This window comes from Trachypithecus francoisi, unplaced genomic scaffold (assembly GCF_009764315.1).
Source record: "Trachypithecus francoisi isolate TF-2019V2 unplaced genomic scaffold, Tfra_2.0 Lachesis_group8, whole genome shotgun sequence".
Taxonomy (NCBI): domain Eukaryota; kingdom Metazoa; phylum Chordata; class Mammalia; order Primates; family Cercopithecidae; genus Trachypithecus; species Trachypithecus francoisi.
Genome location: NW_022681473.1, coordinates 6,482,902 through 6,510,788, shown reverse-complemented (window position 1 = coordinate 6,510,788; position 27,887 = coordinate 6,482,902). Strand labels below are relative to the sequence as shown.

Genomic DNA, 27,887 nt, shown 5'->3' with positions numbered 1-27,887 from the left:
CAGGGAAGGAGTGGGAGGCAGGGCCAGGGCCTCAGGGCCAAGGCCTGGGCAGCTACTTCCTCAGGAGAGCAGGGAGAGGGGCAGGAGGACGTTTACATGCTCTGGGCGCCTCCTGGGCACCAAGTGCCCTGTCAGTGCTATCAGGTTGGCTCTCGCTTCACCCTCGCAGTAGCCATGTGAGGCAGCTAGAGTCAGTCCCATTTTACAGTTGGGGAAACTGAGGCCCAGTGAGGAAACGTGACCTGTTCAAGGTTACTCGTGGGCAGGTGAGGCAGTGAGATGCTCTCGGGCAGGTCTGAGGCCCTGTGAGCCAGGCTCAGGGGTGTGTGTCTGAGAAGTGAGGGAATGAATAATGAATTATGAATGAATGGATGAATGATTCCACCGGATGCCATGCTCATGGGCTGCCCATGCTCCTGTCCTGGAGTCTGGATGGTAGCTCTCAGACCCCTCCAGAGGGGCAGGCGCACTTGGAACGGTCACAGTTCCAGGCCCACGTGCATGGAATGACTTGTTTCGGTCTCACAATCACTTGGGTATGTTCTTCTTACACATCCCATTTTATAGATGGGAAGGCAGAGGCACGGAGGGTTAAGACGCTAACCTAGGTCACACAGGTAAGTGACAGAACCAGGATTTAAGCCCAGACCTCACGCTTAACGCCCTCCATGCCAGGCGCCCAGGTATGTGCCCACCGAACTGTCTCATTCACCCACAGATGCCCCCCGGACTTGGTCAGCCCCATTCACACATGGGAACGCCGAGGCGCAAAGAGGGGAAGCGTCAGCCCAGCGAGGAGGAGGCAGGGCAGGCGGGGCTGCAGCTGTCTGGCCCAGACCCCTGAGCTCCCCTCCATCTGCCCCACCTGGCTGGCCTGGGCCTTGGCAGAGCCCCCTCACCCCAGAGCTGGCTTCAAGAACGAGTCCTCCTGGTGCCGTACGCAGAGGGTTCCCCATTTACCCTGGGCTCCCCTCAACAAGGACGGGACTCCCAGGCCCCACTGAGCCTCTGAAGCTTTGAGGAGTAGTGAGGGGCACCCAACCCAGACTGGGGAGGGCCCAGCCCTCCTGAGAGGTGTGTGGCCTCCCTGGAGGGGAGCCTCACTCCCAGGGCAGGCTAGGAGCTCTGTCCCAGGAGGACAGGCCTCTTCGGGGGCCTCCTCCCAGTTGCTCCTACATTCGTGACAAGTTCAGCCTCTGTGAGTTGGGGGGATTCCTCGACAGCTCCCTGGCCAGGGAGGGGGCCCTCGGGATCCTGAAACACCCCTCCCACCTGCCAGTACCCACCAACATGGGTCCCTGATTTGCTGTGTGGCCTTAGACTAGTGGCTGCCCTCTCTGGGCCTCACTCCCAGCTGAGACCTACAGACTCAGCCCCTGCCCAGCCCTGCCTGGCACCCGCTGGATCTGTCTGAGCTCCAGAGAACGGCAGGGCTGGACTGTCACATGCTGAGCCACGTGACTGGCAGCGGCTGGGGGCTCCATCCCACACAGAGGACAGGGGCTCTGCAGTCCCTCACTGCTACCCTATCTAAATCCTCACAGACCACCAGTGTGGGTGTGGTCCAGAAGACCTCACCGCCCTCCCAGGTAGGCAGGGAGCTGGTGGGTGGGGGCTGTGATGAGCACCTCCCAGGTGCCAGGTTGGCCCAGAGGCTCCAGGGCCAGGAGCCACGGAGACCCAGGGCACCAGGGAGATGGCAGCAGCAGCAGGCCCAGGAAGGGGTATAGAGGAGGCTCCTTCCCCACACCTGTCACCCTGTCCCCTGCCTGTCCACATCCACAGCAGCTTGCACGTCATCCCTGCAGCGTGCTGGCTCAGACTGGTGTATCCGGGGCGGGCTGGGGGCAGGCAGGGACAGGCTTTGGCACAGCTGCCTGTGCCAAACCTGAGGAGGTTCAAGACTACAGGAACCACCAAGGTGACCGTGGCATCATGACCACGATCCTAAGCAGAGAGGGAAGCACTCCTCCCGGGAGGCAGAGGGGACATCCAGGATGGGTGCAGACCCACCTCTGGAGCGAGAAGCTCTGCCACACACACCCTCCATGTTCACATCCCACCCCTTCTGCCCCCACTTCCTCGTTTGTAAAATGTTAGATCTGGCCGGGCACGGTGGCTCAAGCCTGTAATCCCAGCACTTTGGGAGGCCGAGACGGGCAGATCACAAGGTCAGGAGATCGAGACCATCCTGGCTAACCTGGTGAAACCCCGTCTCTACTAAAAAATACAAAAAACTAGCCGGGCGAGGTGGTGGGTGCCTGTAGTCCCAGCTACTCGGGAGGCTGAGGCAGGAGAATGGCGTGGGGAGGCGGAGCTTGCAGTGAGCTGAGATCCGGCCACTGTACTCCAGCCTGGGCGACAGAGCGAGACTCCATCTCAAAAAAAATATAAAAAAAAAAAGTTAGATCTGGGGGAAGACAGGCTCTATAAATGGGTTGGCCTGTGGGGTGATGTGGAGGGACACAGAAGCACAGGGCGCTGGGAGAGAAGCAGGCACGAGGTGTGGTCCCTGAGATGGTATTTCTAGACTCCAGCCACCTTTGGGTGTGACCTCTTTGTTTTGCAGAAGGGGAAACTGAGTCTTGGGTAGGATGTAGCAGGATGAGCCACAGACAAAACTCCTCAGACACGGGATTAAAGAAGGAAGAGGTTTATTCAGCCAGGAGCATCGGCAGACTTGCATCTTAAGAGCTGAGCTCCCTGAAAAATAAATTCTTGGCCTTTTTAAAGGCTTACAACTTTAAGGCCTTACAACTTTAAGGCCTTACAACTTTAAGACCCTTTCACGACATGAAAGGGTCGTGATAAATCGAGCAAGCATGGGAAAGGTGACTTGCTTGACAAGTCCTCAAACTTCAGCCATGTGTAAACTGGTCAGCCTCCAGAGTGACCAGAGCAAGGTTGTTGTCCTCAGCAGCAGCTTGGTCTCGTCTCAGGATCAGCTGGATTGGATGATCTGCGTCCTGCTGGCTGGTTCACTTGTCCTGAGCTGCCAGTGTTAGCTGACTGATGAATCTAAGACAGAACACATACAAGTTTAACAGCAGTCGGAGTGGACAAGGTTACAGTATAGGGCCCATCCTATATGGGTCTTAGAGAAATTAGATTTTACTTTTTAACTAAACAGAGTCATTAGATTTAAAGGGGTGTCAGGCTTATAGGCATTTTCACGTACCTAGTTATGGACACTTTGGCTATTTCTAAAGCCTGCATTTGTTTCTTATGGTTAATTCCCCTGGTTCCTGGAGGTCACCTTTAATTTGACCTATGACGTGGGGGTGGCTGACCAGACACAAAATCTTATAGGGCAAATACTCAGTTTGTTTGATGGGGGTGCACCTGACTCGGAGGAGGACCATAGGCAGAAACCTGATTCTATCTTAAATAAATTTCCTGGCAATATTTCTTCAGTAGCTGCTCAAGTGTCTGGTTCACGCATTCCACCTTCTCCTGAACTTGGCGGCCGATAGGCTGTGTGTCTCTTCCATTTGATTTTTGACAGTCCTGTTAAATCTTGCACTATTTTAGCTACAAATGCCGGCCTATCGTCTGACTTGAAAGTTAGAGGCCAGGCGCGGTGGCTCAAGCCTGTAATCCCAGCACTTTGGGAGGCCAAGACGGGTGGATCACGAGGTCAGAAGATCGAGACCATCCTGGCTAACACGGTGAAACCCTGTCTCTACTAAAAAATACAAAAAACTAGCCGGGCGAGGTGGCGGGTGCCTGTAGTCCCAGCTACTCGGGAGGCTGAGGCAGGAGAAAGGTGTGAACCCGGGAGGCGGAGCTTACAGTGAGCCGCAATCTGGCCACTGCACTCCAGCCTGGGCGACAGAGCGAGACTCCGTCTCAAAAAAAAAAAAAAAAAGAAAGACGCAGTCTAAACCTGGGGATAATGTCTGTTAACAGTGCTTTGGTCACTTCTTGTACTTTATCTGTCTTGGTGGGGAAAGCTTTAACTTATCCTGGAAAGGTGCACACAAGCGCTAGCATGGACCGACAGCCTCCAGCACGGGGCAGTTCTGTAAAGTCTACCAGCAGGTTTTCACAAGGCAGGGCTCCTTCTCCTGTTCAGCTTCCCAGAGGAGGGTTCGTTTTCTGCACCTTTTGTAACTCCATCTAGTGGCTTAGCCATCGGTGAGAAACTGGAATCCAAATACGGCCGAATCCTGCTGCCTTTAAGTTCTAATGTGACCGTGGGCTCCTGGGAGCCTAATGAGAAGGTGCCGAGTCTGTCCTATTCCTCACATCCTTCAGCTTCTGCCAGCCTGATCAGGTCAGAATTTGGTTCCTTCAAGGCGCGGCAGCCCTTGGCCGATGGCCTCTTTGTCTTGCAGCCTTAGCCATTTCCCTCATTGCCTTCTGAACATTTATCTTTCTAGTTTTCTTTCTTTTTGTATCTGGCACATTAATCTTTCTTTAGCCTTGTCCAGCTATTGAATCCCTGACCAACTTGACTTCTTCCACGTCTGCATCTCCATCCATGTCCTCTCACATTGTTAATTTTTTTTAATAAGAGCTGTTGCCAACAGATTGGCTTTTTTTCTTTAAGCCTTTAATTTACTTTCCTTTTTTTTTTCTGAGTTTTTCTGCTCCCACGTCCAGCTGGCGGGGTCAGGCAACGGCATGGGCCCTGCCCTCACACACTGCTGTCTGTCTCTCCTATTTCCTTTTGATTTCCTTTTTTTACACTTACTCTTAGTCTTTTTTTTCTTTTGCTCTTCTCCTGGCACCGATCTTTAGCCTCCTTTTTTTTTTTTTTTTAGATGGAGCTGGGCTGGGGAGAGGGATGTAATCTTTGGCGTGCCTAGCCGCCATGCTTGCTGCTTTTGCTCTTTCCCGTTTTGTTCCCTGGTCACAGTTAACATACACGTTGGTGGCTACTTTTATAGACTGGGTGGTATTCACGCCTGCAGCTTCCGCTTGATGTCACCCTGGGCTTGCCCTACAAATGAAGTAATCACCATATGCTGATGTTCAGCAGCCTCAGAGTTAAACGGGGTGTAAAGCCAGAATGCTTCATAGAGTCTCTTACAAAGCTGACTTAGGCTCTTGTCAGCTCCTTGAAGCACTTCTGAAATTTTTCTTTTTTCTATTTTTTTTGAGACGGAATCTCGCTCTGTCGCCAGGTTGGAGTGCAGTGGCTCAATCTCGGCTCACTGCAAGCTCTGCTTGCCAGATTCATGCCATTCTCCTGCCTCAGCCTCCCAAGTAGCTGGGACTACAGGTGCCTGCCACCAGGCCCGGCTAATTTTTTGTATTTTTAGTAGAGACAGAGTTTCACCGCATTAGCCAGGATGGTCTTGATCTTCTGACCTCGTGATCCACCTGCCTCGGCCTCCCAAAGTGCTGGGATTACAGGCGTGAGCCACCGCGCCTGGCCCTGAAATTTTTCTTATATTAATGGCTTTCTTTTTACCAACTCTTAGCCTCTGCAGAAGTGCCTCTCGGTACCTCTGCAAACGCTGAAACGGAGTTGCATTCTCCGGGTCCTTTTTGTCCTTTTTGCCAGAGTTCAGCAGGCTCTTTTCTTTATATAATGCTCCATGCACTTGGAGGGTTAAACAGGCATAGCGAGAGTCAGTGTAAATGTTTACAGTCTTACCTTCCCTGAGTTCTAAGGCCCGGATGAAAGCAATGAGCTCCGCTTTCTGGGCTGAAGTGTTTCCTGGGGCAACGATCTGGCTTTAACGGCAGTGTCCAGGGTTACCATCGCATATTCTGCGTCTCTCTCTCCTTGTGGGTTGACGAAGCTGCTCCCGTCCCCATACAGCTCCCAGTCTGCTGATGCCCAAGACTGGTCCCGGAGGTCAGGTCTGCCAGAGTAAACTGAGTCCAACACCTCTGCACAGTCATGCTCGACAGGACTCTCTGATACCAAGAGCAAGGTGGCAGGTTCAGGGTGTTTCCAGTTTAGTGGTTGAAAAGGGCTGATAGGCCAGGTGCAGTGGCTCACGCCTGTAATCCCAGCACTTTGGGAGGCCAAGGCAGGTGGATCATGAGGTCAGGAGTTCGAGACCATCCTGGCTAACACGGTGAGACCCTGTCTCTACTGAAAATACAAAAAAATAGCTGGGCCTGGTGGCAGGTGCCTGTAGTCCCAGCTACTTGGGAGGCTGAGGCAGGAGAATGGCATGAACCCAGGAGGCAGAGCTTGCAGTGAGCAGAGATGGAGCCAACGCACTCCAGCCTGAGTGACAGAGCGAGACTCCGTCTTCAAAAAAAAAAAAAAAAATTAGCCAGGCATGGTGGCGGGCACCTGTAGTCCCACCTACTTGGGAGGCTGAAGCAGGAGAATGGAGTGAACCCGGGAGGAGGAGCTTGCAGTGAGCCGAGATCGTGCCACTGCACTCCAGCCTGGGCGACAGTGCAAGACTCCGTCTCAAAAAGAAAAAAAAGAAAAGGGCTGATAGATGAAAGTCTGTTGCCCCTGTCCCCAGACATGGGCCTGGTCATCATAATAGATAGGTCCTCGTGTCTCCCTGAGAGGCATTTGCGTAGCTTGAGGATGGCCAGATCTGAGACGGCCTGCTTGACTATCTTGACTTCCTTCCCTGGCCTCTCAAGGCTCCGATCCTCCCCTTGGAGGTGAGACCTGGGGCGTGTTAGCTCCTGAATCTCATTTCTGGGAGGGCTGTTGGCCTCGGTAAAGGGGGTAGGCTGGGGCATACGGAGAAAAAATTTCTGTTACCTCTGGCAGCTCCTACAAAACTGGCTTCTCTTGCTGTTTCTGGGACTCTCCTTTTAACTCTGTGTCTGCTGGCGAAGCTGCTCTTACTTTCACTTTCAGCTTTTTTGTTTTTCTTTTGCAATAAGCTGTTAAATAGGGCTGGATTTACGCTGGTTTCTGTTTATATTATATTTAACTATGAGTTAATATAAAGGAATTGATCTGGGTCCACTGGCTTTCCTCTGACTCTTGTCACCACCTTAAATACATTGCCAATTGTTCCCTGTCTATACCTTCGGTCGGCCATCCAACATCAAAAGAGGGCAATTCTAATTCACAGAGAGTTCTCAGCCTCTTTTGGGGGCGACGGGGGTTAACTTTATAATCCCCTCCAAAACCTTTCGTAACATGCATTTTAATAGAGTAAGTTTTGGCTGAGCGCGGTGGCTCATACCTGTAATCCCAGCACTTTGAGAGGCCAAGGCGGGCAGATCATGAGGTCAGGAGATCAAGACCATCCTGGCTAACATGGTGAAACCCCGTCTCTACTAAAAATACAAAAATTAGCCGGGTATGTTGGCGGGCGCCTGTAGTCCCAGCTATTCGGGTGGCTGAGGCAGGAGAATGGTGTGAACCCGGGAGGCGGAGCTTGCAGTGAGCGGAGATCGCACCAACGCACTCCAGCTAGGGCAACAGAGCGAGACTCCGTCTCTAAGCAACAAAAAACAAACAAAAATAGAGTAAGTTTTGATGTTTTGATGACTTTTCTCTTATTTTTTTTTTCTTTTCTTGACTTTTTTTTTAACATAGTTCCTAGCGGAGTGGGCTTACTTCGTGTCTGACCTATTTTTCTCTCGAGACGAAACAACATTCACACTACAAGAAGGAAAGGGTAAAATGTTACTCACTCATCTAATTCACACTAAATCAAAATCAAAACTAAAACCAAAGTGTCGTTAAAGGCACACCTGTTCGTCAAGCAATTTAAGCCAAGTCAAAATCAAAAGAAAACCCAAAGTGCCAACAAAGGCACACTGTGGGTGGTCAGGCCACGCTTCCACTCAGATGGAGTAGGCAAGTTCCCAAGACCAGTCTTACCGTGTTTCAAATGTCCGGACTCCAAGTGCCAGTTCCTTCCCGTTGTTCAGCCACTGCGTTGATCCTCCACGGAGGCCTGCTGTGCACTGCTCTGACAAGGCATCCCACCAGGGCAAATGCTTACCCAGGAGCGCTCTCAGGATCCGCATGGCTCAAGCTGGCTGGAGTCCCCGGCAGGGATGCTCCACAGGGAGGCATAAGCTGCCTAAGGGGCTGCCTTGAACACCCATTAATCATCTTGCTGCCCGGTCAGGGAACCAAGAAATGTAGCAGGACAAGCTGCAGACAAAATTCCTCAGACACCAGGTTAAAGAAGGAAGACGTTTATTCAGCCGGGAGCGTCAGCAGACTTCTGTCTTAAGAGCCAAGCTCCCCAAAAAGAAATTCTCGGCCTTGTTAAAGGCTTCCAACTTTAAGGGGTCCACGTGAAAGGGTTGTGATAAATCGAGCAAGTGTGGGGAATGTGATCAGGGGCTACGTGCATCAGCTAACAGAACAGAAAGTTTTACAATATTTTTTCATACAATGTCTGGAATTTACAGATAACACAAGTATTTTAGGTCAGAGGTTGATGTTATTATTATTATTACTTTTTTAAACTACCAGGGCTGGGTGGTGGTGCCAAGGTCTTCTGGCTATTTCTCTTACTTCTGTTTTTTCTAACTTTTTGCTTTCTCTCTTTCCTCCTGTCTTGTAAAGCAGGCAAGGTGGTGGGAGGAGGGCAGCAGGAGGAGTAGTGGTCTCCTTCCTGACGGAGGCATCGAGCGAAGGCTGGGAGTGGGGGTAGAGACTCCCTTGCTATTCTGGGCCACAGAATATAACATTCCACTAATATTATAATATAGTATAATTGATACAATGATAGTTCCCCTCCCCACACCAGGATTCCCAGGGCCACTGCCCCACTCCTCCTCCTCAGGCTGGCCCTCAGCTGGGAGCTCATCCCTACTGTGTGTCTCTAGCCTGGCGCCCTCTGGGCGTTGACTCCTTCTCTGTGGTCTGGGAGGAGATATCGAGGCCCCGAGGGAGGTGGTGGTGAAATCTCGCCTTGCAGTCTCCAGCCCGCCCAGAGCCAGTCAGGCAGGAGGCCAAGGCAGCTCCGCCTCCCGGGGGCTGGCCCTGCGTTGGACATTTCTTAACAGCAGGGCTGCCAGGCAGAGTGAGACAGCCAGGAGGAAGGGCAGCTTGGCAGAGCCTCAGGTACAGTATCCCGGGGAGGCTGGGGCTGTAGTGGGCCAGCAGTCAGGGCCCGAGTCCAGCTCAGCAACTGTGGGTTGCAGGCAGCCCAGGCGGGCCTAGCCACAGGCAGCTGCACTCAGGGGCCGCCATGTCCTGGCTGAGCTCATCTGCCTGCCTGCTGGGGGAGAAAGCAGAAGGAGGAGAGGCAGGGCTGGGGAGTGGCAGCGAAGTCCCGGGCACCCCACTGGCTAGCAGGCACCCTTCCGTTGTCCGAGCTGGGCTGCCACCGCCTCCTCTTCCTGAGATTTCCAGACACCCTCCAAGGGAACCAAGGGACCAGTTCTGGGCCCAGCTGCCCCAGGAAGGACTGTGCCCCCTTCCCTGCAGGGGGTCAAGTATCTCTTCCAGCAGCAGCTGTTTCCTGGGCACCAGCCTGCACGCCCAGCACTGACGCGGGGACATGGCGATGAATGACTCTGGGAAAGAATTGTTCTTAGCAATGGACTTTGTCAGGGTCCAAGGAAGGAGTAGCCAGCCAGCCCCGCCCTGCCTGCAGGAGGCCCTTCTCATCCCAGGAACTATGCCCCATCAGGGAGCCGAGGCTGCTCAGCCGCTTTGTGGCCCAGGTTTGGGTCGGCCCAAGCCACAAACGTGGGGATGCGCTGGTCCCTGGCTCCCCAGGGACCCCATGGAAGGGAGGGGCTGCCGAGCTTTGGGAGACCTCATGAAAATCCAGCTTAAGGCCATCAAAAGACAAAATGACAACACATTTAGTTCTAGATCAAATTGGCTTCTATTCATGATTCGTGCATCTGGGCAGCCTCCATTCTACAAAATGGAATGAGAGTTCCCACCAGGCTGTGGCGGAACAGGGGGTTCGTGAGGCAAGAAGGAGGAAACAGAAAAGTAGGAAACACCAAGCTACCTAGCACTGGGTGGCTGCAGACACCATGTCGCTGCAGACGGCTTTTTTCTACGGGTTAAGGCAGAGGGGACTTCCTGACGACGCCAGCCCAGGTGGACTGAATCTCCTGCTTCCCGGAGAAACTTGTCTGCTGTTTTGGGCTCTGTCTGCTTCCTTAAAGCTTCAGTTTGATGATGTGCTGTTTGGCATAAGTGCCTCCATTTTGGTTTGGTCTTGTGTGTTGGGGCCTAGTACAGGAACTCAGGTCAAAACCACAGCCTCTCATCATGTTTGTTTAAGGAAGTTAAACTGCAGGAGATCAGAATCGGAGACCCTGTGGTATTGGGCCTGTGGGTCCCCTGAAGCTGACCTGGTGATCTCCGCCTTCTGGCTGCCCTGATGGGGGTCCCCCCAGGCCCTCTACTCACCATGTTCAGTCCCTCTGTCACCACATCACTGTCCCCAGTTGGGTCTCAGGGTGATGTCCATGTCTCCCCAGCACCCACCCTGGATCTAGGTCTCTTCAGGCCCCTGCCCCAGGGGCCGCCTCCAGCCCTCCTCTGTACATCCGTCCTCTGTGGACACTGAGCACTTCCCGGGCTCCCAGTGCTTGAATTCTCCCGACAGTGGTGTGGGGGCTACAGCCAGTGCCCCATTTTACAGACGGGAAAAGTGAATACAAAGAGGTCAAGCAACCTGCCCAAGGTATCCCCACTCACACATGGTTGCTGCAGTTTGAACCCAGGTCATTGGGCCCCCAGACCATACCGTGCTGAGAGGATGCTCTTAGAAGGCCCATGGTATAGATGAGGAAACCGAGGCAGGAAGAATGAGAGAACGGGCAGAGCCTCCGTTTCCTTGGAATCCAACCCACTTGACAGGCCGGGGTGTGAACGAGCAGGGGGGTCTCTGCCCAGGAATGGTCCCTCAGCAGGACGGTCCCTGCTGTGAGGCTGGGGGCAGCGGCTTGGCCAGCCGTTCACTCCCTGTGATATGTCGTCCCCGTTCCTCCCCACTCTGTTCCCAGAGCTTGTGGGCACCTGCGGTGAGCACCCAGGCTGGCATAGTGCCCAGCGTGCGGGCACCTGAGTATTGCTTTTAGAGGCCTGCGGCCTTGGGGGGAAGTGGCTGGTCCTGCCCCGGCCCTTAGGCCAGAGGAAACAGAGCCACTGTCTTCATCACCAAATGAAGACAACTCCCCCCCACCCCAGAAGCTATAGGTCTGGGCCAGATGCGCCTCAACCTGTTATGGGGGGCCATGCCCCAGACACCCTTGGGCCCATCAGCCCCCGGACCTCAGTGGCTCAGCCCCAGGAGGCAAGAGGTGGTCTTAGACCCCACAACCCAAGCACTGTGGAGAGTGGCAGCAATGGTGAGGAAGGAGGGCAAGGAAATGGAATCCAAACAGCAAGACCTCCCCTCACTGGGCACCCCTCCCACAGCCGGCCTGCCGGCGTCCACCCGGCCCTGGGTCTGCTGTCCAGGCCCCAACCCAGTGTCCCTTCCCCCAAGGACTTGGCTGCCCATCCCCAGGGGACTATGAGGGAGGTGGGAGCCCAGGTAGGTAGCCTTCTGCTCTTCTGGATTTGGGTTTTCCAGTGTGAGGAGCTGGGTGGCATCAGGCAAGCTCTGGCCCTCTCTGAGCCTCAGCCTCCATCTCCTGCAGTGGGGTGAACAGCGGCCCCTCAGTAGGCAGCCGTGGTGGTGAAATGAGTAAGGGCAGGCACGGGGATCACACGCAACTTCCTTATGACCGCACACTGTGGGAGAGGCGCCGCGGGGGTGGGCTTGGGGGCCGCCAGCCCAGTGCCTGATTCAGGAGTTCCCTATTCTGTGTGACCACAATGGCTGTCCGGCACCCTCGGTGGGTCACAGGCCCAGGATCCCCGGATCTTAGGCGGAAGGCAGCCTTGGCTTCTCCGCTTGTCAGGGTCCTGCCCAGCTCCCTGTCCCCTGCTGGGCACTCCCTGGGGGCCTCAGTCCAGAGTGAGTGACCCGTAGGGGCAATGCCAGGGCTGGTTGCCCTGTGGGAGAGATGTGCCCTGTGGGAGAGATGTGCCCTGTGGAGAGATGTGTCCTGTGGGAGAGATGTGCCCTGTGGAGAGATGTGCCCTGTGGGAGAGATGTGCCCTGTGGAGAGATGTGTCCTGTGGGAGAGATGTGTCCTGTGGGAGAGATGTGCCCTGTGGAGAGATGTGCCCTGTGGAGAGATGTGTCCTGTGGAGAGATGTGCTCTGTGGAGAGATGTATCCTGTGGAGAGATGTGTCCTGTGGGAGAGATGTGCCCTGTGGGAGAGATGTGCCCTGTGGGAGAGATGTGCCCTGTGGAGAGATGTGCCCTGTGGAGAGATGTGTCCTGTGGAGAGATGTGTCCTGCGGCCCTGGTGAGTTGGTTTCAGTGTTGCTAGGAGGGTTCTGGAATGTTCCATGCAGAACTCCATCCCTTGCAGAGCTCCCGGCCCACAGTCCCCCATTCACATTACGTGCCTTGCATTTTTGTGGTTTCTGCAGAGATTCTTACAAAGGGCGAGAGAGGTGCAGGCGTGGTTTGCCTTTGACCATCGCCAGAAGTCTGAAGGTGAGAGTAGAATGGAGAATGACCCAGGAGAGTGCGGAGTTGGGGGAGATAAATATTTGCAGGCTACTTAGCAGAACACCCAGAGCTGACCTTTGTCGAGTACTTTCTGTGGGCACAACAGCAAACATTTTATGCAGCGTGATGTCATTTAATCCTCACAATGACACCAGGTGCCATTAGCATCCCCATTTCACAGATGAGGAAACTGAGGCAGAGAAGGTGAGTTACTTGCCCAAGGTCCCATAACCAGTAAGAGGCAGAGCCCGGAGACAGGCCTGATGGTGGCTCGAGAGGCTCGTTCTTGGCTCCTGGGTCTCAGTCCTGCTCCCGTGACGGGCCATCCCCTATGGGGACCATGGTGCCTGTCCTGTGTGCGGGCAGCTGCCCAGCTTCTCCCAGTCAGAGCAGGAAGATGGTGGGTTCAGCCTGCCTGCCCCCGCCCCCCAATCACTCCAGCTGAGGGCTGGCCTGGGTCTCCCGACCAGGCTGTCAGCAGCACACTGGCCCAGCAGGGCCATCCTGCAGACCGAAGTAGGTCCCGCCCTCAAGGTGGCCACTTAATAATCACCCACAGCCTTGTGCTCACAGACGCTGGACCCTGGGCTCGGAATGGACTGTGTGGTCTCATTATCAGCTGGCAGGTGCCATCACCACACCAGTAACATGACAGGCTTCGAGCACTAGGTCTCAAATAAGTAGGCACAGAGGGGCCTGCTCCCAGTCTAATGAGGGGGAAGTAAGGGGATGTGGACAGGGTTGGGAGGTGGGTAGAGTGTAACCAGACGTTTATCACATAGCAAAACTCAGAACGGTGGGGAGCAGAGTCAAGGGGCCACTGTGACAGTGGATGAGGGCATAATCTGGGTGGGCTGCCTGGAGGAAGCATCGACCAAACTGAGATCTGGAGGAAAGGGACTCAGAGAGGGAAGGAGGAAAGGGTCCCCTCGGGTCCTTGGCACCAGGCCGAGGAACGAGTGTGCCAGAGCGCTCCTCTGATGAACTTCAAGTTTCAAGTAAACAGGCAGGGCTCGGGGGAATGTCTAGGCCCCTACACTGCCTGCCAGCCCTGGCTGGCACCAGCATGGAGGCAGGAATGCCCTCTCCCACCCCCGATCCTATCCCCCACAGCTGTTTCCGCCTCCCAGCACCACAGCCCCGGCGAGGTAGACAGCAGGGCCTCCAGGAGGCCCGAGGTGTTCTCCCTCTTCCTGCAGAAGCTAAGGCACAGGGAGAGGAGGCTATTGCCCACTGGCCTGGCCTCCCTGGGCAGTGCCCCCAGGCTGGGGACAGGGGAAGATGGAGAATTCTGTGTCTGGAGTGCTCCCAGGTGGTGGCCATGGTAGCAGTGGGTGGGATACCCCCTCTACTCATCAAGCTCCTGCTTACCTCATTCAGGCTGGCAGGGGTGAGGCCGCCCTGCCTCCAGGAGGGGCATCAGGGCAGGGCAGAGGCCATGGCTTGGGGTTAATTTCTGTGCGGCAGGAAGAAGTGTGGCGCTCTGCCTGCTGCTCACTCTCAGGGGGCTGTGGTGGAGCAGCTGTCCCCAAGCCCACATCCAGTCCTTCAGCCGCCTCCAGGTCCATGGCAGCGGGGAGTGATGCGAGGGGCTTCATGTGTGTCTGGGAGTGTTCACTGTTGGGGGTAAGGGGTCGCAGGCAGCCTCAGTCCCCGTGGGGCCATCTGAGTAGGTCCCTGTGTGTGTGTGAGGTAGAGGTGTCTGCAAGCCCCTGTGGGTGCAGGCAGGTCAGGGGTGCCCAGACCCTGGGGCGGCTGGGTGGTACCCGTGAAGGAGGGGCAGCCCTGGCCACCCGGTTCATGCCACCCCATCTGGCAGGATGGACCCCTTTGAGGACACGCTGCGGCGGCTGCGGGAGGCCTTCCACACGGGGCGTACGCGGTCGGCTGAGTTCCGGGCTGCGCAGCTCCAAGGCCTGGGCCGCTTCCTGCAAGAAAACAAGCAGCTTCTGCGTGACGCGCTGGCCCAGGACCTGCACAAGGTGGGCTGGGGTTGGGGGTATGAGAGGGTGCACCAGGGGCGGGGGGCATGGAGGGCAGCTGGGAGAGAGGAGGATGAAGGCAGCTGCGCCCTCCATGAAAGGGAGTTGAAAGCAGCTCCTCCCCTAGGCCAGAGCCGCTCTTGCACATTCATCCAGTCATTCATTTCTGTATTCATGTAGCAACTACTTGCTGAGCACCTACTATGTGCCAGGTACTACGTGCCAGGTACTGTTCTAGGCTCTGGATATACAGCAGAGAATAAAACAAAGTTCTCATACCTACGAAGCTGACCTGTCAGAGACAATAAAACAGCAAATAAATAATTGCACAGCGAGGTCGGGCTTGGTGGCTCACGTCTGTAGTCCCAGCACTTTGGGAGGCCGAGGTGGGCAGATCACCTGAGGCCAGGAGTTCAAGACCAGCCTGACCAACATGGCAAAACCCTGTCTCTGCTAACAATACAAAAATTACCTGGATGTGGTGGTGGGCGCCTGTCATCCCAGCTACTTGGGAGGTTGAGGCATGAAAATCGCTTGAACCTGGGAGGTGGAGGTTGCAGTGAGCCAAGGTCACATCACTGCACTCTCTAGCCTGGGCAACACAGTGAGACTCTATCTCAAAAATAATAATGAAAATAATAATTACACAGCATGTTGGGTTGAAATATGTGCCCTGGAGACACACCCAGGGTGAAGGGGAGAGAGGGGGCCAGGATCAGGGTGCTGTTTTATATGTGGGGGTCAGGGAAGGTTTCTCTGAGGAAGGGGCCTTAGAGCAGAGACATGAAGATGGAGGGGGAGGCTCCCCATGGACGCTGGGGAGATGGCAGCAGGCACAGCATGTGCAAAGGCCCTGAGGCAGGAGGTGCTGGGCGTTTCTGCTTGAGGAGCAGCAAGGAGGCCAGCATGGCTGTGGGGAGTGGGAGAGGAAGAGACAACAAAGAGGAGGCCTGGGGCATGGGCCACACTAGGTAGGGCCTCATAGGCTGTGAGGCCTTGGGCTTCTCTCTGGGTACAGCAGGCATCATGGCCTCTGTCTGGACCCTGAAGGCCTGGGGCCCCTCTTGGGTGGAAGCCAGCTGTAGCCCTGGCCTTGCCCCTGGTTCGCTGAGTGACCTCAGGCAGGGCATCCCCTTCTCTGGGCTTCGCTGGTCCTCTGGCCCATCCAGCACCCCCTCTGCCCTGACCCGGGAAAGCCTGCACCCCATAACCTCAGGCAGGGAGACAGCCTGGCCCCGGTGGCCCTGACCTGCAGCCTGCTGCCTGGCTGATCTCTCCTCCCTTGGGGTGCAGAGGGCAGGGCGCACTGGCTAGTCGAGAGCAGGACAGTGTCCCTATTGATTTGGGTCTCCTCACTCTTGCTTAGAAGCCTGACAGTGGCCCTGGCCTCTGGGCTGTGGGAACTGACAGCATTTACCTAAGGGTGGCTGTGCCTGTGTCCCCTGCAGACCAATCTCCCCCCTGCTCTTTGGGAGGCCAAGGTGGGAGGATTGCTTGAGGCCAGGAGTTCAAGACCCACCTGGGCAACATAGCAAGACACTATCTCTGCAAAAAATCAAAAAATAAACTTTTTTTTACATTAAAAAAAAAAAACCTAAGTCAGATCCCATCCTTGCTCTTTTCAGGAGTCCCTTGCCCAGCCTGGCCCCCTCACCTTGCCCACTCCTCTTCTTGCTAAACAGGAGCAGAGCAAGCTCACAGCCACCTCAGGGCCTTTGCAGCTGCCAGGGCCTCTGCCCACAGTATGCTGCCTCCCAGTACCCACGACTTGCTCCTTCCTTGCCTTCAGGTCACTGCTCAAATGTGACCGCCGCCTGGAGACCTGTACTGGCCACTTTGTAAAAACAGCACACACACAAGTGCTCATGTGGATGTATACATGTGCACACCTGTGCACAGCCACACGCTCCAGCAGTCTCCACCCCTACCCTGCTCCGTGCTTTCCCTAGCACAGTCACATCCTAATGGAGCTGTCAGTGTTTTCACCTTCACATGGACCGACTACCCCTGCAAGTTCGGCCCCAGGGCAGGTCCCTCTGTTTTGCACAGAGACAGCACCTCAGACAGGAAGCACGCACTGAACATGGAGTGAGTGAGTGAATGAACGAATGAAAATGAATGAATGGGTTGTGGAAGCAGGTCCTGCCTGGAGGAGGCTGTACCCTCCTGCTGACTCTGGGAATCCTGGCCCACCCTGACCCCACCTACTTCCCGCAGTCGGCCTTCGAGTCGGAGCTGTCTGAGGTTGCCATCAGCCAGGGCGAGATCACCCTGGCCCTCAGGAACCTCCGGGCCTGGATGAAGGACGAGCGTGTGCCCAAGAACCTGGTGAGCTGGTCGGGCTGAGGCGGGCGGGGGCTCAGGGGATATTTGCTCCCACAGGGTGGCCCCTCTGGATGGAGCTGGCTGCCAAGGGGTCGGGATGCTGAGCACTTAATTTCAGCCCCGGCTCCCCGCCCAGGCCACACAGCTGGACTCCGCCTTCATCCGCAAGGAGCCCTTTGGCCTGGTCCTCATCATTGCGCCCTGGAACTATCCCCTGAACCTGATGCTGGTGCCCCTCGTGGGTGCCCTCGCTGCAGGTGAGAGCTGGGCCTGCCCCTTCCGGCCACCCTTCCCCGCTCGGGGTCTCAGGGCCACCCATGGATCCCAGGAGGACATGGGAGAACTGGCCCAGGTGACAAAGAAGACTGTCTGGTCCACCGTACCCGGGCTGTGTGGCCCTGGGCCCATCATGTCACCTTTCTGAACCAGGTTCTGCATCTGAAAGTGGGTGAGGTCGATGCCTGCCCTGCAGGTGTGTGGAGACCGGGAGCGGGCTACGCCTCCCCCAGCTCTCTCCCTGCGCTGCCCTGCAGGGAACTGCGTGGTGCTGAAGCCATCAGAGATTAGCAAGAGCATCGAGAAGGTCCTGGCCGAAGTGCTGCCCCGATACCTGGACGAGGTGAGCAGGGCTGCCAGGCAGGTGGAGTGGGAACAGGCAGGGCTCAAGGGCTGGGCAGCCCCTGACATGGAAGGGCCTGTCGCTCAGACCCAAGTCCCCACCTCAATTCTGCCTCTTCTGAGTTGTGTAAACTTGACCGAGTCACCGCCCCTCTCAGCCTCACTTTCCCTCTGAGGAGCAGCGAGGGCAGCCTGTTGCCCAGGGGTCCTGTGTCTGCCTCCACCTGGCCCTGGCATCAGTCCCTCCAGCGCCACCCGGACTCCAAGCTGGGCCTGCCAATGCCAGGCAACCTTGGGGAGCTCCCTGCTCCCCACTTTGCCTCCACCCAACCCTCCTAGAGCCCTGGCTGGGTCAGGCCAGGCGGGGCAGAGGCAGGGCAGGGTCCAGGCAGGGCGGGCTCCTCCCTGGGCTCTCGGAGCTGGGGTCCCAGAGGGAGCCTCGCCCATCCGGTCTTGCAGAGCTGCTTTGCCGTGGTGCTGGGGGGGCCCCAGGAGACGGGGCAGCTGCTGGAGCACAGGTTCGACTACATCTTCTTCACAGGTGAGGCCGGGACGAGGGTCGGGACAGGCTGGGGTCGGGGAGGACAGCCCCATGCTCAGGGGTCCTGTCCCTAAATCTGGGAGTCCACAAGGGAGACTGAATCCTCCTCTCTCTGGACCAGGCTGGGAGCAGTCCTGGATCCCCAGACCCCTTAGGAAGGGATGGAGTCCCACGTCCAGGGCCAGCCCACCGTGCCAACCACAGCCTCAGGAACCATAGCCTCTGCCCCCACTGCCCCCAGACCCTCATATGTGACCCCACTGCCGCCAGGCTCTTAGACACCACCCTACTGGTGCCCACAGCCCTCTCTGCAGGCAGATGAGGGACTAGGCTTCAGCGTCCTGCCCAGGGTCACCCTTGTGGCCAGGATGGGGACAGGCTGGAATGTGCACACAAGCCCTTGGTGAAATCCATGCCAGAGGTCACTCCTTTTCTTTTTTGTGACAGAGCCTTGCTCTGTCACCCAGGCAGTGGCACAATCTTGGCACAATCTTGGCTCACTGCAACCCCTGTGCCTCCCAGGTTCAAGTGATGCTTATGCCTCAGCTTCCCAAGTAGCTGGGATGATAGGCATGTTCCACCACGCCCGGCTAATGTTTTGTATTTTTAGTAAAGACAGGATCTCACTATGTTGCCCAGGCTGGTCTCGAACTCTTGGCCTCAACCAGTTCTCCTGCCTTGGCCTCCTAAATTGCAGTGATCACAGGCATGAGCCACCACAAAAACTCAGCCTCAAGTTTTTGAGCTAGTGAGGGGCAGAGAGAGGGGGAGGAAGACAGTGTTGCTGGCAGGCGAGTCTGTGCCTTGCAGGTCGAGGCAGTCATGGGGAAGGGCCCGGCAGGATTGACCAGGCCACCTCCCAGCAAAGACAGAAGGAGCCCCAGAAGGAACCACAGAGCCCAGGAAGCACTGTGCCCAGGACGGGGCAGGGGTGAGAGTAGAGAAGGGACAGTGGCTCCTGCTGGCTTTAATCCTTGACCACAAGGGGGAGAAATGCCAGGGCCATCCCCACAGACGCAGCAGGGTGGTCCGCGAGTCAGGTCTGGCGAGGAGGCCTTGAAGCCCAGACAGGGCTAGGGCAGAGAAGGCTGAGGGCATGGGGAGACTGCTGGGCTCTCAGAGGCCAGCACAGAGGAGAGGGGAGGCCAAGCCAGGCAGGACATGTGGACGCCTGCATGGGCCTGGGCCAGTCCACCTCAAGGGTCAGAAAGAAAGGGCTGGGCATGTGGTAGAACTTCCAGGTTTAGGTTTAGAGAAGAGAGACCTGAATGCCGCAGACAGAGCTGGACTCCAGCCTTGGTTGATCAGGTATCCCTGAAGTTTCCAAAGGAGATGGTGGGGTTCCATGCAGCATTTTGCAAAGAGTCCCCTGCAGGGTAAGCCAGGGTCAGAAGCAGAGGCGGGAGGAGCCAAGGGGTTTGGCTCAGGAGGGGGACCCTGGGGGCCAATAGCGGCCATGCACCATTCCCTCCTGAGACTCTGTGCTTAGGGGCTGGTCCTGGTGAAGGATGAGCAGGGCCCTGGGCTGCAGGGTGGCAGTGAGGAACAAGGAAAGGCCAGGCGAGGGATGGTGCCTGCTGACTCCAACACCTCTCCAGGGAGGAGCGGGGCCCTGGGCTGGGCCATCCCACCTGGCCCAGGTCACTGAACGGTCACTCTGGTTTCCTTCCACACCCAGGGAGCCCTCGTGTGGGCAAGATTGTCATGACCGCTGCCGCCAAGCACCTGACACCTGTCACCCTGGAGCTGGGGGGCAAGAACCCCTGCTACGTGGACGACAACTGCGACCCCCAGACCGTGGCCAACCGCGTGGCCTGGTTCCGCTACTTCAACGCCGGCCAGACCTGCGTGGCTCCCGACTACGTCCTGTGCAGCCCCGAGATGCAGGAGAGGCTGCTGCCCGCCCTGCAGAGCACCATCACCCGTTTCTATGGCGACGACCCCCAGAGCTCCCCAAACCTGGGCCGCATCATCAACCAGAAACAGTTCCAGCGGCTGCGGGCACTGCTGGGCTGCGGCCATGTGGCCATTGGGGGCCAGAGTGACGAGAGCGATCGCTACATCGGTGAGTCCTGCTGCCCCTACCACAGCCCACCTGGGCCAAGACCCCTCCTCACGGGAGGCCCACGGCTGGGCCACGAGTCTGGACCCGCACCTGAAAGCCGGCCCCACTGTCAGAGCCCGGCCTTGAGCCACGGCTCCAGTGCCATGACTCTGTCTCTGTGCTTCTGAGCCTGTGGCCCCACAAGGCTAAACTCTGGTCCCTCAGCCCTGGATTCGCTGAGTTCGGATCCCAGGGCTCCAGGGCCCAGCGTGCTAAGAGGAACTCCCATCCCACCACCGGCTGTCCTGAAAGGCCACAACCTCAGATTCTCCGAGCCCACGATCCCCAGGTTCTGAACTCTGATGGCCCCATCCTGAGCCCCCCAGTCTCCTGGGCCGTACGGCTCAGCAGCTCATGGGACACTGGGGCTCCAATATTCTGGGGTGCTGTCGCCTCATGAACCCCAAGGTTCTAAGAATCCCATCACCCCTGACTGTGAGACCAAGGTTGGGGGATTCTCTGGGCCCCACAGGCCCTGAGCAGGCTGGGGAAGACCTAGGGTCCCTCCTGGGAGTCTATGGGGAGACTTTCTTCCCTAAACACTCCAAAGCCTGAAGCAATGGGAAGTCAGACCTTGGGATCCTGGCCTGGAGCCCTGGCCCGTGGCCCTGTCCCCATCTCTACCCCCACCCCTGGGTGCTGTCCTGACTGTGGCTCCGGGGCTGAGCGGTCTCTGGTGCCCGGCAGCCCCCACGGTGCTGGTGGACGTGCAGGAGACGGAGCAGGTGATGCAGGAGGAGATCTTCGGGCCCATCCTGCCCATCGTGAATGTGCGGAGTGTGGACGAGGCCATCGAGTTCATCAACAGGCGGGAGAAGCCCCTGGCCCTGTACGCCTTCTCCAACAGCAGCCAGGTGGGGGTGCGGCCGGGCTGGGCAGGGTCAGGAACTTGCAGTGGGCAGTGCAAGTGGTGGCAGCAGAGGGGCCACCAAAATCCAGTGGCTTCAGGACTTTGGAATGGTGGTCCTCTTGGCTCTGTCTCTGCCCACTCTCCTGGAAGCAGCTGAGCCTCACCCACCCCAACCCTGTCCCCAGTCCGGGCCCCACTCTCCTAGGCCTTCAGTGGGTGGCTTCCCGGGGTCTTCTCTAGGGTCCAGTATTTCTTCTAGGTCAGCCCCTGCCTTTGTTCTTCCTTACACATTGGAGCCTGGTGGCCACATGACCCCTCATGCCTGGCTCTGAAGGCACAGGCAACATGTCAGGGATGACCCAAAGGTGCAGGTCCGAGAATGAGCCCTGATCCCCCACCCCTGCTCAAGCTGCAGAGGCAGCCTGGGAGGCCCAAGGGTGGAGCCCTCAGATTAAAAAACACTAGGAGTTACCAGCAATCCCTACCCACTCTCCCCATCCCTCAGCCGGTTCCTCGATTCCCTCCACTTGAATCCCTTTTTTTTTTTTTTTTTTTTTGAGATGGAGTCTCACTCTATTGCCCAGCTTGGAGTGCAGTAGCACAATTTCGGCTCACTGCAACCTCTGCCTCCCGGGTTCAAGCGATTCTCCTGCCTCAGCCTCCTGTGTAGCTGGGGTAACAAGTGTGTGCCACTATGCCCGGCTAACTTTTTGTATTTTTAGTAGAGATGGGGTTTCCATCTCTACTAAACTAGGGGTTGGCCAGGCTAGTCTTCAACTGCTGACCTCAGGTGATCCACCTGCCTTGGCCTCCCAAAGTGCTGGGATTACAGGCATGAGCCACCGTGCCCGGCCACTTGAACTTTTTTTAAAATAAACTTTGTATTGGGAAATACTTTTAGATTTACAGAAAAGTTGCCAAAATGGTACAGAGTTCCCATGTACCCCACACCTAACTTCCCCCGTTTAATGGTGCTTAGATGGGTCAAAACTAAAAAAGTGATGGCAGGGCTGGGCGTGGTGGCTCACACCTGGAATCCCAGCATTTGGGAGGTCGAGGTGGGAGGATTGCTTGAGCCCAGGAGTTTGAGACCAGCCCTGGCAATATAGCAAAACCCCGTCTCTGTGAAGCCTTTTTTTAACATTAGTTGCGAATAGTGGCACACACCTGTAGTGCCAGCTGCTCAGGAGGCTGAGGCGGAAGGATCTCCTAACCAAAAAAAAAAAAAAAAAAGTGACAGCAGTGCTTTACTATTAATGCCAGTGTCCCACCTTGCATTAATAAGCCTCTCAGCTTGAGGAGTGCTGGACAAGTCTCCTGTAGAACATCTCCAGCCTCAGCTCGTCTGGTGTATTTCTCATGATTAAAGAAGGGTTACCGGTTTTAGGAGAGAATCCCACAGAGGTGAACCTGCCTCTCACATCACATCAGGGGCACCTGAGATGCACATGTGGCTAGTGAGGGGGAGCCTTCAGTACCAGATTAGGGCGGTGTCTGCCAGGGTCTCCCTGGGAAGTTACTGTTGTTTGTTTTTTTATTATTCGGAAGCAAGTCTCTAAGCCTACCCCACCCTCAGCAGGTGGGGGTAAGTAAGCTCTATGCTGGTCTATCACATTGTTAGTTATTATCCAGTTATTTTATACATCCTTTTCTTATTCCGTGTGTGGTTTGGTGGAATTCTGTTGTATTGCCATTTGATAGCTTTCTCTTCCTCCTTCGTATGATTGTTTTATAGAGCCTGCGAGTTTTGTATTTTTGTGTGTATTATGGCAAATATCAACTTGTTTTCATGTTAAGATTCCCTTGAGCATTTCTTGCAGGACTGACGTAGTGGTGATAAATTTCCCCAGCCTTTGCTTGTCTGGGAAAGGCTTTATTTCTTCTTCATCGATGCAGCGTAGTCTTAGCTGGATACAGTATTCTTGGCTAGCGGCAGTATCTACATCTATTTCCCGGAATTCTGTAAGAGATTCATCTCTTGAATTGTTTATTTAGGTCAGTACGGACTCAGGTATATTTATTTGACTCCAGGGGTTGTCATCCAAGGTCGTGTGGTTTGTCTGAGGCTCCGGCTCGGAAGCCCATGTAAGGTGTCCCAGCCTCTTGGGTTGTGACCACCTCCTTCCCCTCTGGTGCTACAAGCAGCTCCAGGCTCATCTTGTATCTTCCCTGCTCCAACTCCAGAAGCAGCCATTCCTCTAAGGAGCCCTGCTTCATCTGGATACTTTTACCTTTAGAAACCTCTACAGAGGCTTTTTGGCAGTGGAGTCATCTGGCTTCAAACTTTTCTGACCACCCAGCCCTGCTCCCAGGACACAGAGTCACACCTAAGACACAAGTCACGCACAAGGTGGCTTGCCCGTACTACTTGGGACGCCCTCTGCTGCCTTCTGCTCCATCTCCTCCATCTGCTGCCACTGCCACTGTGGGTAACGCTAGTCTCATGCCATGAAGTGACGTCTGAATCCACTGGGGGGGAGTCCACTTTCCCCACATCAGGCAAGCCCTGACCCAGCTGTGATCAGAGGCTCGTAGTGATTGCAACTAAATATATTGAAGTTTTTGTGCAGCAACAATTTAGTATCTACCAATCTTTTTTTCCTTTCAGTCTTCAAACAAGCCTACAGATTGAGGAAGAAGGTCCTTTATTAAGTCAAGCAACGGCCATGCTTCTGTTTCTAAAGTGCAAATCTGACCACATCATTATGTCTTCATGTCTCTGTGCTCACACCACAGAGCCCTTCAGCCGCCACTCTGTCTGGGGTACCCTCTTTGCCTGAACAACTTCTGTCCCTCCCAGTTCCTCCACTCAGCAGGCACATAACACCCCTCCCCTAGGATGCCTCCCTGCTGTCCAGCACTGCACTGCTGCCACTGCACCCTCCATGTCCCCAAGCAACACTGGGTTTCCTGCCCCTACCCCCAGGCCTAAAAGTCTTTGCCCCCAGCACGGACCACACATGAGCAGATGTCCAGGAAACATGTCCCAAGTTGGAAGCTCCATGAGGGGCTGCTACACAACCCCTTGCCCCACCTGTACCATCACAGGCCCTTCAGCTGACATGGTGGCCTCAGACCCTTTCTGAGGCAAGATCAGTGTCACAGAGTCCAGCATGGAACAGGCTCTGGGTCCTGAGGATCCTGCTGGGGCTCAAGGCGGCCTCACGCACATCCTGTTCTCTCCCAGGTGGTCAAGCGGGTGCTGACTCAGACCAGCAGCGGGGGCTTCTGTGGGAACGACGGCTTCATGCACATGACCCTGGCCAGCCTGCCTTTTGGAGGAGTGGGTAGGTGCCTGCCACCCTGCCCTTCTGTTACCATTTGGTCAAATTGCAATAGTGTTACCTGCATACATTCCCGCCAAAGCACCCCAGCCCCACCTCGGTGTAGAGGGACAGGCAAGGAGGCCTCACCCGAGAACCTGCATACTGCTCCCCACCCCAGAGGTTCTGAGTCCAACCTGGGCAACATAGTGAGACCCCATATCAAAAAAATAAAAAGTCTGCAGTGGAACCTTCTAGACCATCTCTGCACGGACACACAATTTAGTGAATGTTTTAAAATACCACACAACCATGATCACACTGCCCACTGCACTGCTATCTGCTCTTCTCCCCAACTGCACGACCTGGCATCTGCTCCTCAGCAGCAATGCCGCCGGCGTCCTTTACTCCAGGGCGGCCGCTCCTCTAACCCCGTCCCCCGTTCAGCTCTCAGTACCACACCTCCCTACTCTGAGAGGCCCAGATGAGTGTCAATCCTCCACTCCCCAGAGCAGCCCCGATGCCACTGTAGAGTCCTGGCCTCTGAGTCAGGAAGCCTCAGAGATGGTCCCAGCAATGCGCCTGTGGTCCAGGTGACGCCTCCCCTCTCTGAGTCCACCTCCTCCTCAGTGAACAGTAGGCCCCGGGCAGGTGACAGGCAGCCCTGCCACCCATCCACACTCAGCACCAGAGTGAACGATGGCAGGGCCAGGCAAGCTGCCTCAGGTGGGTCCACGCCCTTCCTGGAGGGCAGCCAGGGCCATGACAGTGCCTGTGCTGCTGTCCTGGCTTGGCTCGAGTTTGGGCGGCTACCCCCGACTCCACCTAGCTGCCTCCCCAGCCCCAGCCTCCTCAACCCGCCTCCCCTGCCCCAGAGGAGAGCTGGGGCTGTCTGTGGGCACATCTGACCCTGCTGCTCCCTCAGGAAAGCCTCCCCCAGCTCCCAGGCCCCGGAGCCGGCCCTTCCTGGTGGCCGTGGCCCCAGCCCGGCTTCCCCACCTGCTGCTCCCACAGCCTGAGCTCTGCCCAGCTCCCTCACACACCACGTGGCCCCCACCTCTAAGGCTCCCCAAGCCTGGGTCCCTCTTGCCCCCACCCACCCTCTTCCTCTCATCAACTGCATATCCCTGTAGCTCACTCACTGCAGGAAGCCCCCGCAGCCAACCCCTCACCACCCAGGCTGTGCCCTGGACGCCCTGGCCTGGGGCCTCGTCTACCTCCTGACCTCGACGCTGAGGAGAGCTCATTGCACACAGCACCTACTGGGTCCAGGGGTCTCAACATCCCCTCAATTCCCACCACAACCCTAGGAGGGAGGTGCCTTGTCACCCCACAGCAGAGGAGACAGGCACAGTCCAAAGTGACACAGATTGTTTGCAGCAGGGCCAGGATTTAACCCCAGGCAGTCTGACTCTGGAATCCATGCCCTTGACCACTGTCTGCCTATCTTGCCTGGCACCTGGTGACCCCAAGGCTTACTGAGCTGGTGCCAAGCTTGGGGCTAAGCCCTTTACCCACAGTGCCTCATGATCAGCCCACTGGACAGATGGAGAAACTGAGGCTCAGAGGGGTGAAGTAGCCCACCTAGGCCCCACTGTCTGTGACTGGGAGACCCCCAGGGCCTGACCACCTGTGTTCTGTGCCACTGTACAGGTGCCAGCGGGATAGGCCGGTACCACGGCAAGTTCTCCTTCGACACCTTCTCCCACCATCGTGCCTGCCTCCTGCGCAGACCGGGGATGGAGAAGCTGAACGCCCTCCGCTACCCGCCGCATTCACCGCGCCGCCTGAGGGTGCTGCTGGTGGCCATGGAGGCCCGAGGCTGCAGCTGCACACTGCTCTGAGCCCTGCCCCCGGCCCAGGCCTGAGACCACCATGACCGCTGTTGCTTGCAGCTGGTGGAGATGGGGCCCAGGCTCTAGGGCCCTAGGAGGAAAAGGATTGCCAAGGCTCCAGGGCACTCCTCAAAGCAGCGCCTGCCTCCTCCCTCTTGGGTCTTCCCTCTCCCTGCCTCAGCCTCCTCCCTCAGCCGCTCCCAACTATGAGAGCCGAGGCAGGAGGCGTGGGAAACAGTGCAGTGACCCACTCCCTGCCCCCGCACCAACCACCCATGTTCAGGAGAAGAGGACAGACACGGCGCCTCTAAGCCACCCGTCTCCTGTGGAGCAGGTGGCCGAGGGGCCCTGGCATCTGACTCAGGCCACACCATGGAATCACTGCATCCAAGGCCATCTCTGCCCTCTGAGTCTCAGTTTCCCCATTTGTTCAGTGGAGAGAATTAACCAAGTCCCACTTTTGAACAAGTTGATGATTCTGAAACCGGCCCAATTTCCTAACAAGCTGGATGCTTGAGAAACCTACATTTGGACAATGACAGGCAGCTCCCACAGCCTGCTGGCCACCTCCTCTTCCTTGGCTCCTGCTTTCTTTTCAGACGATGTGAACCTACAACTTTAGTCAGGGAGGGGGACAGGGATGGACCTGAGTTTCATCTCCTGTCTCTCTGGCTGATGTCACCTGAATAAAGCCTTCTTCCCTGGCAATACTTATATCTCGGTAATTTGCCTTCTGTGCAACTAGCAACAGGACTCCGGACCAAGCCCCTGGTGTTGGGTAACAATTCTGTAATGATGCAGGATTTCCTCAATCCACGCAGGAATCCACGCAGGAATCGCTTGGCGAAGGGCCGGGGTCAGGTGTGGGCCACCATCCCGAGACCTCCCTTCTCTCCAGGGCCAGCCCCTCTCCTCTGAGCACCTGCTGACCAGCCCCAAGCCCTCTCCACTCCTCAGCCTGAACTTCTCCAGAGTCTCCCTGTGGCCCGCAAGTCCTTTGGAGGCTCGGGCATCCGCATGCAAATCCCAAACCACTGTCCCCTTTGCACACACTGAGGCTTCCCTTGTCCTCATCCTGGTCTACCGTGCATGTCCTCCCACTGCATGGGCATGGGACATGCCCTCTGTCTCCTTCCCTTCCTGGCCTGCCCGACTCCTACCCACTCTCAGTGCAGACCCTCCCAACACACACACATACAGGCAGCCTGGGGGCATCCGCGGGTCCCTCTACCACAGCATTTCTGGGGAGGGGCCCGGTGTGGTGGCTCACACCTGTAATCCCAGCACTTTGTGAGGCCAAGACAGGAGGATCGCCTGAGTCCAGGAGTTCCAGACCAGCCTGGGCAACACGGCGAGACCCCGTCTCTACAAAAAATACAAAAATTAGCCGGGCCTGGTGGTGGCAGGTGTCTGTGGTCCCAGTTGCTCGGGAAGCTGAGATGGGAGGATCACCCGAGCCTAGGAGGTCGAGGCTGCAGTGAGCCGAGATCGCACCATTGCATTCCAGCCTGAGCCACAGAGCCAGACTGTTTCCAAAAAAAAAAAATTCGCGAGGAGGAAACACAGGCTGGTTGAGTACGGGAGTCATACGGATCAGGTGGATCAGGCGGCCGCACACCGCAGCTCTACGGCCCGGGAACGTTACTAAATATTCCCATGCCTCAGTTTCCCGCCTTAACGTGATAACACGTTACTCTAGTTGCTCCACACAGGGCTGCTGTGAGGATTAAAGGAGGCCGCGTGGGTAGAGCATCTCGTCGCCATTACCGTCATCACACGCCCCCCACCCAGACTCGATGGACCCCGTCTCTGCACCCAGGGCGACCGCAAACGCTTTCTAAACCACGCCCCGGATGTCCCGCCTCCAGTGACTCGGAAGTCTTCATTTATTGGCCTCCCCAACCAACATGGCGGCCCCCTACAAA

General features: G+C 56.4%; 1 protein-coding gene and 1 long non-coding RNA gene across 6 annotated transcripts; one reads left to right on the top strand and one right to left on the bottom strand.

The window, feature by feature from the left end:
* Positions 1-2,442: 2,442 nt before the first annotated feature.
* Positions 2,443-6,765, bottom strand: LOC117080945. The gene is made up of 4 exons (XR_004436017.1): positions 6,692-6,765; positions 5,606-5,829; positions 2,791-3,018; positions 2,443-2,750 (listed from the first exon to the last, which is right to left on the bottom strand). It is a non-coding gene; the product is annotated as an uncharacterized LOC117080945 (long non-coding RNA).
* Positions 6,766-8,818: 2,053 nt separating this feature from the next.
* On the top strand, positions 8,819-26,676 carry ALDH3B1 (aldehyde dehydrogenase 3 family member B1). 5 transcript variants are annotated; one of them, XM_033206419.1, is made up of 11 exons: positions 8,838-8,968; positions 12,363-12,429; positions 14,264-14,426; positions 16,644-16,754; positions 16,888-17,008; positions 17,285-17,370; positions 17,829-17,910; positions 19,589-19,975; positions 20,702-20,868; positions 24,052-24,151; positions 25,781-26,676. In XM_033206419.1, exons 3-11 carry the CDS (start codon positions 14,265-14,267, stop codon positions 25,969-25,971), a joined length of 1,407 nt encoding a protein of 468 aa, XP_033062310.1. In that variant the 5' UTR covers positions 8,838-8,968; positions 12,363-12,429; position 14,264; the 3' UTR covers positions 25,972-26,676. The 5 variants fall into 5 exon arrangements, with proteins under 5 accessions (XP_033062311.1, XP_033062312.1, XP_033062310.1 ...); XM_033206420.1 differs by lacking the exon at positions 12,363-12,429 and having other exon boundaries at positions 8,819-8,968; XM_033206421.1 differs by lacking the exons at positions 24,052-24,151; positions 25,781-26,676 and adding an exon at positions 22,896-24,013 and having other exon boundaries at positions 8,836-8,968.
* Positions 26,677-27,887: the final 1,211 nt, after the last annotated feature.

What these genes read in the sequence shown, in the direction of transcription:
- ALDH3B1 (XM_033206420.1), top strand. Translation starts at nt 14,265, where the DNA reads ATGGACCCCTTTGAGGACACGCTGCGGCGGCTGCGGGAGGCCTTCCAC. An exon ending in TGGCCCAGGACCTGCACAAG is followed by an intron (nt 14,427 to 16,643) that starts GTGGGCTGGGGT and finishes TACTTCCCGCAG; the next exon opens with TCGGCCTTCGAGTCGGAGCT. An exon ending in CCTGCCTTTTGGAGGAGTGG is followed by an intron (nt 24,152 to 25,780) that starts GTAGGTGCCTGC and finishes GCCACTGTACAG; the next exon opens with GTGCCAGCGGGATAGGCCGG.